General features: G+C 39.8%; 1 protein-coding gene across 1 annotated transcript; it reads right to left on the bottom strand.

The window, feature by feature from the left end:
• Positions 1–6,290: 6,290 nt before the first annotated feature.
• LOC135249236 (proline-rich transmembrane protein 2-like) lies at positions 6,291–11,343 on the bottom strand. Its single transcript, XM_064324662.1, has 5 exons — positions 10,889–11,343; positions 9,786–10,099; positions 9,253–9,551; positions 9,033–9,159; positions 6,291–8,910 (listed from the first exon to the last, which is right to left on the bottom strand). Exons 2-5 carry the CDS (start codon positions 10,048–10,050, stop codon positions 8,894–8,896), a joined length of 708 nt encoding a protein of 235 aa, XP_064180732.1. The 5' UTR covers positions 10,051–10,099; positions 10,889–11,343; the 3' UTR covers positions 6,291–8,893.
• Between the last annotated feature and the right edge of the window lie 789 nt (positions 11,344–12,132).

The following is a 12,132-nucleotide window of genomic DNA, read 5'->3' on the forward strand; positions in this document are numbered from 1 at the left end:
CCAAGGCACCGGGGCAGACCTACGGACCCACATGGAGCGCCCAGACAGTCCTGTCTGAGCCCTACAAAACTTGAAACTTAAGTGTTGACTTTTTCAGAAGCTTATTCTATTTATTTTATTATTTTTTATTTTTTTGCAAGACTACTCTGATTTTTGTTCTGTGTCCCTTTCTCTGTGCTCTCAGTCCCCTCCACACAGGACACACCCTAAGCCTATTTACAGATGGCTTTGCAGATTGGTTCAAGCACACACACCGGCCATCCTTTCCCATTCCAATTGATCATGTTTGCACTCATGCACTTTATAGTGGCATGCTGCAGTTCTCAGGTCTGAAGCTAAAAGGATGCTGGTACATTACTGTGCTGGTACAGTGCTGTGCTGCTCCACGGTACAATAGCTGTGTCTGGCCCTGCCCCCAAATGCTTTTGATTTGGGTTTGGAAATATGACATGAGACCAGCATTCCACCTTTACCCTGGTACACTGGATTTCCTCTTTCTGCTCTTATGGCTATCAAAGAAAGCAGGCACTTGCCTCCTCTGATTTAATCCAGTACAGCTTGAGTGCATTAATTAATCAGTGATGTGCTCTGGCATGCAAGAATGCAATTTCATACATAGTATCCTCCATTTGGTTGTGTTGTCAAGTACATTCTACGCGGATTGCGTAGGCAGGTAAAATGAGGTAAGGATCTCTATCACTGGGCTTGTAGGATTGGAGAAAATATTGCTATTATGAAGTCTCTCTTTTTTGGCTAAAGTCTATCTCCTTTGAGAGTTCCTTGCTCCTCCCTGTCTCTTCACTCTCTACTGCATTATGACAAAAAATTTCTCCCTCCCTTGTTTTCTATCCCCAGATCTTAAGCCTACAGTCCATGGTTATTTTCTCAGTCTGAGCTGAAAGATGTCCTACTGTTTGGTCTGAAGCCTGTGTCTGAATGCAACAAATATACATTTACTGACATTTAGCAGACGGTAGCAATCATATTACTGTCCAGAGCGGAGGTACAAAAATATCTACCCACAACCCACTCATCCCTTCCTCCCTCCCTTACATTCTCCACATCCTTTCCCATCTCTGTGGCCTCTTCCTCCTCCCTTCCTAAAAGAAAAGAATATTTCAATAATTCATATCCTTTAAAAATTCAAATGAAACCATTTCTCTCCTTATATCTCCTTACACCAAGCAGTCAGCCTTCTCTATTTCTGTTACTATGCCTCTCTCCCTGCCAACTGTTCCCTTAGCAACCAATACATTGGAGATGCACACACATACACTCAGTGGCCACAATAGTAGGTACACCTATCTAGCATCTAGGACTCCCTTTTGCCTCCAGAACAGCTTGATTTTATACGGCACAAGTTCAAAAAGGTGTTGGAAACATTCTTTAGGGATTTTGGAACTCAATAGCATTACACAGTTGCTGAAGATTTTTCATGCTGCAAACCTCCCGTTCCACCTCATCCCAAAGGTGCTCTACTGGACTGAGATCTGGGGACTGTGCAGGCAGTTTGGGAAACCAGCTTGCTTTGTAATATGGTGCATTATGCTGCTGGAAGCATCCATTTGAAAAAGGGTAGACTGTGGCCATAAAGGGATGCACATGGTGAGCAACAATTCTTAGGTATGCTGTGGAATTCAAATGATGCACAACTGCTATATTAAAGGAATACTGTGGAGGATTTTTAAATTTTTTGTGGTCCTGTGTTTACTGTCAAAGATGTCTCCTCCTCTCTTCTCAACCACACCCACCTCTGTTTTTAAATTTTTATTTTGTGTCTCTTTATTTTTATGGTTTAAATTTTTGTTACATAAATATGTAATCAAATGTAATGTTAGCTTTACTTTTGTGGTACTTGGGCTCATGTAAATATGTGTATTTGTATGTTTAGATGAAAAAAATATTTTTATGACATTGCAGAATTTTAGCTGGATTATTGGCATACACTGAAATGTTCATGATTGCTTGTGTAACATTTCGCATTTGAAGATCCATTTTAAAATAATCAGTCATATACCATATACCTTCACTCTCAGTAGGTTATCCCTCCACTGTCATTAGGCTACAAGAAATTATGAACTTCAGTTTTCTACCAAACTATCATGTAAAGACACAGACAAACATGACATTAAAGTTTGCTTTATTTTATACTTGTCTGAGGGTCTTACACCAGCTGCAGATCCTCTTTCAATAATGTCAATAACAGGCTAATGGCCATTTTGAGAGAGCTGATACAGCTGCTGCTAAGGCGTTTGTGTGGGTGTGGCTGAGACCACCCACCTCCATACAAAAAATGATGTTACACATAAGGGATGTCACCAATTAGTGTATGTTCCAAACATTTATTTCAAAATTTTTACATTTACATTTATCATTTACATTTATCCGTAACATTTACATGTGCATTGAACATCTATATTATAGTTATTTATACAATTTGTCAATCTTGCTTTAATGCATATGATTACTCTTGGAAAAGCAATGTAATGTTTTAGAAAAGTATCTCTCTAAAGGGATATTTGAAAATGGTAGTGCATTTTTTGTTATACACTTGACAATGCTAAATTTGGAAGAATTTAGCAGGCTTACAAAATGTGCAACCTTTTATAAATGTCACCCCATAGATGCAGGCTATTTTCCATATTTTGGTGCTGATACTACTACCCACGTATTGAAAAAAACAACCGTTATCACTTAAAAATAGTTATCACTAGAAAATAGTTTCAGCAGAAAGTATAAATGCCAGGTTCTTTGTAATGGTGAATTAAGCTGATCAAAGTAACAGAATGGTCATGTCTCAAATTGAATATTTATATATTGCATATTTGAAACACACTTGTACTTATATGCATGTACTTCCATGTGAACATATGTATTATTTAGAATGCAAGAATGCAAATCAGTTCATTTGGATTGTACTATAACTTTATGACTCTTCTGACCTTAGCAAGAAACACATCTGGTGCAGGTTAGACTGTAGATCTAAACATGAATAATTGTGAAAAATATTGACTAATTACACTACTCTATAAAAATCCAAAATGCTGTATATTTCCACTCATCATGTCTTGTGCTCTACATTTTTGTGACTGAATTTGAAATTCCAATTATTTGCTTTCGGCTTGGAAAATGCAATGACTACAGGGAACGGAAAGTATATTCAGGTGCACACACAGGCCACAATAAATTCCATGGCCACAATACATTCAAATATTGATATTGTAAAAATATAGGCTACATTTAGTCTTAGTCTTTTGGTGAATGGCTATAATATAAAATGGGTTTTACATCTGTGATCCCAGCTATGTGAAACCAGGAGGGAAGGGAGGTGGAGGAAGTGCGAGCACAGACTACTACCCAGAATGAATAATTTTAAGCCTACAAAACATAGTGACATTTGCTCACTCTGTCACAAGTAACCTAATCACATACATAGCTGACAGGGCGTAGCTTGTAAACCCTGTTAATTAATAGGTTTCAAACCAGGTTAACAGCTTCAGCTATTGCAGTCATGAGCTAGCTCCGAATTTTTATTTTTTTTAAATAATAATTTGGAGCCAAACTCGGGCTGTGTATGTCCAATTCCCACTCCTAACTTGGAATGCTCAATTGTCTTCCAATCATGTTCAAGTAGCAACCCCACTGCAAGTATCAGAGCTTAGTGCAAATCACAGTCTAAGGTGCAGTCCCATGGTTTTCAAAGGTACCTAACTAACATTAGATTACCGCACTAGCTACCTAGTGTTTGTGTGTGTGCACAAATGCAGCAGAGGAGCAGATGCTCTACAATCTTTACAAATTGGAATCCTCATTTCATTTTGTGTTGCGTGTGCGTTTTGTTGCCAAGTAGCCCTATCACTTGTGCTGCACACTGCAACTGCCATAGAAAATTATACATTAACATATTTAGCAGTAATTTGACTTCATTAGGGCTGGCCTGATTCTATTCGCTGAATGTGCACTGTGGAGTATCTTTAAGTGGTTTTGGTGCTGCATGAAGGCTGCCCCCCATTCACTCCTATTATAACTTGCGGTTCACTAGCAGGAGCTCCATATCCAGTATGATGTAAATGCTGTACTCATATCAACAACATCAGGTGAACAGAGTTGAAAATCAGGCTGGATAAAGTGGATATCCCAAAATCCTAACCATCCCTTTAAAAGCTAGGTGGTGCTAGGTGGTTGTTTCTTTTTGCAAGTTATTCCTTGCAATCACACCATATAATTGGTTGCTCAGATGATGAACATGCAGCCGCTATGAATTATTGGGTGTCTCTTGTCCGTTGAGTCAGCTTAGTTACATACTCAGAAATGTTGGCTAATATAGTGGACATACTTGCCAGTTAGTATGCCAAGTACAGATGGTATGTAGTTTCTAATGCAACCGTCGTATACTTCCAGGCACTTTTTTCGTACTCGAAATGAACATGTGCCTACTATACACCAGAAACACACTACATACTCATTTTACATCACAGTTAGTACGCCAAGTACGTATAGTATGTGTTTTCAAGCAGCCTTCATTTTTCGGTCATGCCAAATACGTCAAGAGAACAGTGAATTCTATGTGTACTTGCCTGGTTGCATACTTGAGTTCAGGATGCAGTTGATCACATGGCTGTTAGCTTCTATACTTACTTAATTAGTACACAAGTATTCAATTTGAGGCCTATGTTTCTGAATTGTTTTGATACTTTTTCTGACTACAATAGGAGTTCTATGACTTTAAGAACTAGTCATACTAAACTGCAAGTTTTATTTTTCATTTGACATAACCCAAGTTTAAAGGAATACAGCTGCAATAAAGACATGCTACATTTTTTTCTTTCACATCTTAATGGTAATCTTTTTTTTTACAATTCAAATATCAAAACATCATTTGACAGCCGTAGCGCATCATAGTTATGCCGGCCCTGAGATTTTGGTGGCCCTAAACAAATCTGTTCAAGCGGGTGAGGCGGGGGGTGCTGTTGGATTCTGTGGAGGGGGGGGGGACGGGGGGTGGGGGGGGGACTGCTGCTGTTGGATTCTATCGAGCGGGGGGAGGGGCCGTGCTGGTAAAAATCCTTCTTGGTAAAATCTGTCTTACATTACATTGTTATGAAATGTTCGGTTGCCATTCCATTTAAAATTTATACCGCTAGTTCCGCGAAAGGGGATGAATAACATAATTACGAAAATAACGTTATTTACCTTAGATAAACATTGGATCGTGTGCCCCCCCCCTCGTGGTCGTGTGGCCCCCCCTAGCGGTTGTGGCCCTAAACAACTGCATAGAGCGTTTATGCCACGGGCCAGCCCTGATGACTGAACATGGTTATTTTTTTTATAATTTCCAGTTAAAAATCCTACTTAATATGCCTTTAAGGAACCTAATATGTGTCAAGAGAACATTCTCCACTCTATTACACCACCAGCAGCCTGTGCGGGTGACACAAAACAGGATAGATCCATGGATTAGACACAGAAAAAGATTTCAGAATTTCAGAATTTGTGGTTTACGGCAAATTCAGACCCTATCATTTGCATGTCACGGCGAAATCAAGATTTGTCAAACCAGGAGATCTTTGTCGAATTTGTTAGTCTCACAAATTCTCAAATCCTCTGTATAGCCATTGTAAAGCTGGCTGATCATGAGAAACATCTGTAAATATATAAAATCCTTCATTGCACACATAAATTGCACGCATTGTCTGGGCCAATCAAAAGTATACACTAAACCAAATAAATATCAAAAACCCCAGAAAGAAAACTATCACTTTTAAGGCATACTATGCAGGATTTTTTTGCCTGTGTTTACCATCAAAGAAGTCTCCTCCTCAGTCTCCTCTGCCCACTAACCCCTGCATATCCAGATGTGTCACAAGCAAATTCATTAGGAACCATTTCTCCCATCAGTTACTTGGACTGTACATTAGGCCACAAACCTGACATGTACAAATTATTTTAAAACCGGACATTCCGGTTAAAAATTGGACATCTGCCAACCCTAGCTGTATAGCTAGAGGTAACGTTACTTACAGGTCCAACAAAAAACAAGCCAGCTCTGCATTGCTTTTCATCCCCTTGGCTTTTCATCCCCAAGGCTATAGTAACTATAGTTTTTCAACAAGCCCTGTCAGCGAGCTATAGCAACAAACACTCTATTGAAATCTGATCCCAAACCACAGACTCTGTAGCCACACCCACCCCTCCCCACACAGAAAAGAGTTCTAGACCCAGAAACATCCAAAACACATTTTAAAATGACAAATACAAGTGCATAAAGACAGAGATGTCCATATCATAGATATGCTTTAGCATGGCTGTTTTATTACAGAAATATGATTTAAATACAAATATGATTTAAGTGGGAATGCATGCCAGTGAAGACCATTTCCAGCCATTGCAATGCTGGCAGGTCATACAAAACTTGTGTAATGTTTTAATTATTGAGTAATAAGTCATCACGTAACAAATAGACTTGCATAAGAAATACTACAGAGTTTACCTGTCTTTCATAAACCAGTTTAAACATAAGCTAACAAATTAACTCCAATTTCAACTTGTTCCACCACAACAAACTGAGGAAAGTTCCAAGATGGACTCTATTGACAGGCCATACTATTTTCATTTTACAAAATAGCTAACAAATAAATGGGAAAAGACATAAAACTGCCTAGCTAACAAGTGGACAACTCCCTAGTTCCTTACCGTGCCCCTGCTGGGAATGTAAACATATACAAAGTATCAACACAGAATCCGTGACAATAAAAATTACCCAATTTAAATAGAAACTCACAATTTCTTTACTACAATATGTCTGAATTCCAAACGTATTATAATAGTGTGTCATTTTCATTGGTTGGATGCTGACTATGCACAGTTTTGTCATTTTACACAAATAAATTACAAAACAAAAACAACTAATAAAATTGTAAAACTGGAGGTATTGAGCTTATAACATAATAAAGCATTCCCATACACACACTACACAAAATTTTTGAACCTTCTCCAACATTTCCACAAAGTGTGTGTGTGTGTTAACAGTCAGATTCACAATTGTAATTGAGACATTAAAGTGATACACATACAAAAAAGTTATATATTTTTTCCAGCAGTATATCAGAGAAGGTTGGTTATACAGATCAGTACTTCTACTGTACATTGCCTTTAAAAAAGTAAAAACAGTTTATTCTTTGCATGCAGCAGTTTCTTCTGTGGGTCAGGGTGAAGAAGGCACTCATCTCCACCTCATGTATTTGTGCTACATTAACTGAAAAAAGGACTGTAACCTGACTCTTCATATAACCAAAATTACTTGCAAAAATAACTAAACACATATGCCACCCTCACAGTGCCCTTAAGACATAAACAAGAACAATGTTCAGAGGACTTGGCCATACTTGTACCCACCAGTCCGTTGACGTCTGAGGTGTAGACATACATTTTGTAAATGCACCGTCGTGTCGGCTGTCTGTGTAGCACTGTAACACTGCAGCATGTCTGCCAATTCATCTTTTCAAATAGGCTCAACAATAAAGCAATGCACTCTCAAACACAACTTTAAAATTATACACACACTGTACATTAAGGGTCCTGATGGAGATTAGCCACAGCCTTTTTTTTTTACCTAAACCTGGAGAGATATTTTAATTAACTAAATGAAAGTTAACAGTCACTTACACAAGCTCAATATTAACACTTTCGATAGTATTCTAGTTTTAAAACTAGGAAAAGCTGTAGGCGTTAACCTTAAAGCTGTGTGTGAAGTCTAATACAACTTAGGAAACCACACTCTTTAAAAGTAAATAGGGCTACAAAAGAAGCCTGCTTAATATCACAGATCATTGTTAATGGATAAAATATGGAATAAAATCTTGAAGTGACATGTTGTCATGATTTTGACATGGAAACAGCTGATGTGACTGTACAAGTGTGAAATATTATTATTTACATCTATTTTTCCCCATGTACTCACATTCTTTGTGGTTTAAATAAAAACATTTTATACCAATTTGTATAGCATATCCCAGTCTTTCCTTACATTTTTGCTTTGCCAAAGACCTGTAGTTTCACTCTAATCCAACCATAACTCCTTTACATCCATTATGGGGTCTGTTGCTCTTGGTGCATGTTGGTGTGTATATGCTGTGTTTTAAGCACACTTTCACAGCTCTCTGCAATTTGCCAAGTCCAAACCTTGAAATATTATTTGTGTGTATACTTTTCATCATATCACAGTGAGTTCTTGTCATGCTTTCTGTGTGAGGCTTAGATTATCTATAGTTTCATTAAAATTGTAGAATGTAGTAAAATGGAAAGAAAAAATACCAAACCAGTCTTACCGTACAGTATGTCCATATCCATCTTGCAAAATAAAAGTAGTAAATGATGAAGAAAGTCTTGTTTAGATTAGTACAAGTCTGCTGTTTACACACTTCCATTTTGACTCAAGGTTGATACTTGATGGTGTCTCCAGGATAGTGAGGTGATACAAACATCTTTATAGCTCTATAATGCAGGTATTTGCTTGTCCTCAGTTCCTTGTTCTGCTCAATTTTCCATCATGGCACAGTTTTAGGCATGGGGTCATATGTGAAGCTTCTAATCCTGGACTGAGTACAACACAGCTTGGTGTCATAGAGGCTCTTCAGTCATGCTGATTGAACAGATGCCTTGATCTACATTAGTGTAAACTGTAGGTTCTCATTAGCACCCCCTCCCCTCCCCTCCTGCCCACCCACCAAAAAAGGCTGTTTAGAGTTACAGGCTGCTGTTCTCTGCATTTGGTGGCCGTGATCAAACCACAACCAAACATGGTAGAGAGAAATGTGAATTCTGAGAGAAGGGTGATTATTGGAATATTATAATCAGTGCTTCCTTAAATCCTGGTCTGTGCTGAGGGAGGTGATCAGGATTTCAATTGAACTGAAACAGAGGGGAAAGCTGTATTTAATGTTTTTTTAATGCATAGTTCATATAGAAAGCAAAACCATGAAACAAGATGCATTTCAGAATAATACAGAAAACCATCATGGATAGATACTCACTTCCCCAGGTGACCATGCAGGCAATAATGACGACTCCTCCCACCAGAGAGGCCACAGAAAGCAGCTTGGCCACCCGGCCCAGACGTCGCGCCCCGTCCACATTACCCTGCTGCAGACTGTTCCTGGACTGAGAGAGGAAGTGAGGTTACAGTCCCCTTCCAGCACAAAACACAAATGACCTCACTATGCAAACATACAGGGACAGAGCGCCTCCACTCACCATGACAGAGTAAGCAAATCCCACTATGTTGATAGGCCATGCAGGGCAGAAGCAGGCCAGGATGGCCAAGACCAGGTAGTCCCTGGGCTTGGCCCTATCGCCAGGGCTGCTAGAAGCAATGCTGGGATGATGAGACAGGGAAGGGCGTGGCGATGCAGTCACATGACCAAGTAAGCCAGACCGACTGCCAGCCCTAACCCTTCCCTTGTGAGAATAGGATTTGGCATGCGGGTGCCGAGCAGGGGAGGGGACAGAGGAGGGTGAAGTAATATTTGCAGGGGCAGGGCAAATCCCATTGCCTGAGAAAGAGAATAAGAATGGAAATAGTAAATGCTCTACCTGACAAATATGTTTTCCACAAGTGCAGAACTTCCTAGTAAAAATGCATAAAATAATACGAACTTGAAATCTTGAAGGGACTGCAAGATGCAAAAATATTGTATTTTAGGAAACTCTAAACAAAAGATTCATAATAGCACCAGAAGTACAAGCATTCATTAACAAATTATGTGATTAACTGAAACCGTATTTACTGTTCTCCATCTTCTCATCGACAACAACCACTTTCCCTTTGGGCGGGACCTCTCCATGAGGGGCACGGTCAGGGGCCGACTCTTTGGCAGGAAGAAGAATCTGGTGCTCCTCTGTCCCTGGGTGAGAGGTGACAGAGCTGGGGCTGCATGCTTCCTCGTGTTGTCCCTTTCCCTCTTGGTCTTGTGGTCCTTGTCCCTCCCTCAGTCCAGCGGAGACAGTGTTGGGATCAAGGGTGGGTTGCATGCTTTTGTTGTTCAAAGACATGGTGGAAGCAACAACCGTGGCTTTTCCTCTGCAACTGGTTCTGTTACGTCTGTGGTCGAAGAGGGGCACATATCAAACAAATACATAATCACAAAAAAATGAAGTTTAACATTAAGCATTTATTTATTGTATTGTTTATTTTTGGGTGATAAACAAAAAAATAGATAGGCCCATTCAATTTATATTTATACCCATATAGTCCAACACAGCACCATTACAACAAAGCTCCACCTGGGCTACAGACCCATGCCATTCTGGTTGCAATTGTGGTGGTCTACTATTCATTGTGGCTATTCAATATTGGCTGTATTTTTACAGAGAGAAGGCAAGGTGCATGACCATGCATAAGGTGCAGTGTACAAAAAGAGCATTTTATTGTATTCAAAGAGTATACAGTAATAACTCCACATGCACTCTGATATTGAACAAGAAATGCATGAGAGAGGGAGAGAGAGACAAAGCCACAGGGAAGAGCAGACATATGGAGAGCGAGAGAGATGCTAAAGTGGAAATGTGTGTGTCTGTGTGTGTGTGTGCGTGTGTGCGCGCGCGCGCTGAATTGCGGTGAAAATAGCTTAAGAAAATAATTTTCCTGTAACCATGCTATGTTCAGCCAACGTGTAAAATAAACACCCATTCAAAAGAGCTGTATGGGAGAGGAAGACTGACCCTGTCATTTACACAAATACATGCAGACGTTAAGCTACACAATTAGACCATTCTAAAGAAGAATAACATACGCACAGGTAGTGACACACCCACATTTGATACACGCGTTTTAACTTTCAGGACAAAAGAAATGTTTAAATAAAACATCCAAAGATCCAACACAACCCACCTTCTACTTATGCCAATCCTAAAAACATCTGAAAAATGATACGCCAGACAGTCGTAATTGAAATCACCTCAAAAGGCGGTAAACGGAAAGTGAACGAAACCAAAACGAATTTGTTCAAAAACTTCTTTAAAAATCGCAATATAAAATACGCGAAATAGACTCGTTATTCGGACGTCCCCAGATACTACGTTAAGAGCAGCCTTCTCTTTGTTCGTAGCCGATCCACATGAAGCATAATATAGCGCTTTCCCTTTCTCTGCCACTGCTTTGCTGTGGGAAGGGCGTGAGTGGAAAGGGAGGGTGAACACGAAAGAATGAAAGGAGTGTGATGCTAAATTAATTTGATGCGGGGACGGGGTAGGTGAGGTAGTGGCTACTGGGGGGCTACCGACAGGGTGTTTCTTTTGCTGATACAGCAGGGACATGCTTCTGCTTCGCTTCTCAGTGCCGCGGCGAGTTTTGTTGCCATCGAAATTGCTACGCCTCCCCACTTTTCATGCCACGCACTGCATGCATGCTCCCGTTCACAAACAATAAACAAACAAACAAACAAACAAATAAATAAATAACCGTAGCCTAAACGTTTTGTTCAACCATGGCGTTCCTTCGTCTGCACATCTAACCCACAAATGTTTAAGGGATAAAACATTCCGTTTTCTTTCAACGAAGCATTTGGGTGAGCGCTCAGACTTTCGAATTCATGCGTGGATTTCTCTGCCATTTAAACTGCTGTTCTCCATACAGGTAGGCAAACAGTCACACGCTTGTGGTCTGTCCATTGGAATATCACTCACATAGCCTATCCTATCAATTGGAATTAGGCTTAGTGTACAAGTGGCCCCACGCCCGGGCAGGGTTTTTTTATACGGTATTACTATTTTCTTTGTGATATTAACACAAAGGTTACACATCCATAATTCAACGCCTCCATGTGGACAGAAACTGTCACTACACAGGACAACAAAACAGGCGATGACAGAAAGTTGCAGGCTACTTCAAGTTTTGTGTTGGGCGTTATATTCACGGGTTTCGAGTTGGGTGTTGCATTTCGACAGTAACAAAAATAACATGAAGAACACAATATAATTTTTTTCAAATAATGCATTTGATCTTTCTGGGCGTAGTGGATATGTAATTACTCCACGGCCTGGACTCGTACACGTTGCTCCGTTTCACCAGATCGCTTGAGATCATCCCCACAAATAACAACAAATTGATGAATTATATATACGCTACCGTGGTAG

Source organism: Anguilla rostrata, chromosome 2 (genome assembly GCF_018555375.3).
Source record: "Anguilla rostrata isolate EN2019 chromosome 2, ASM1855537v3, whole genome shotgun sequence".
In the NCBI taxonomy this organism is placed as follows: Eukaryota; Metazoa; Chordata; class Actinopteri; order Anguilliformes; family Anguillidae; genus Anguilla; species Anguilla rostrata.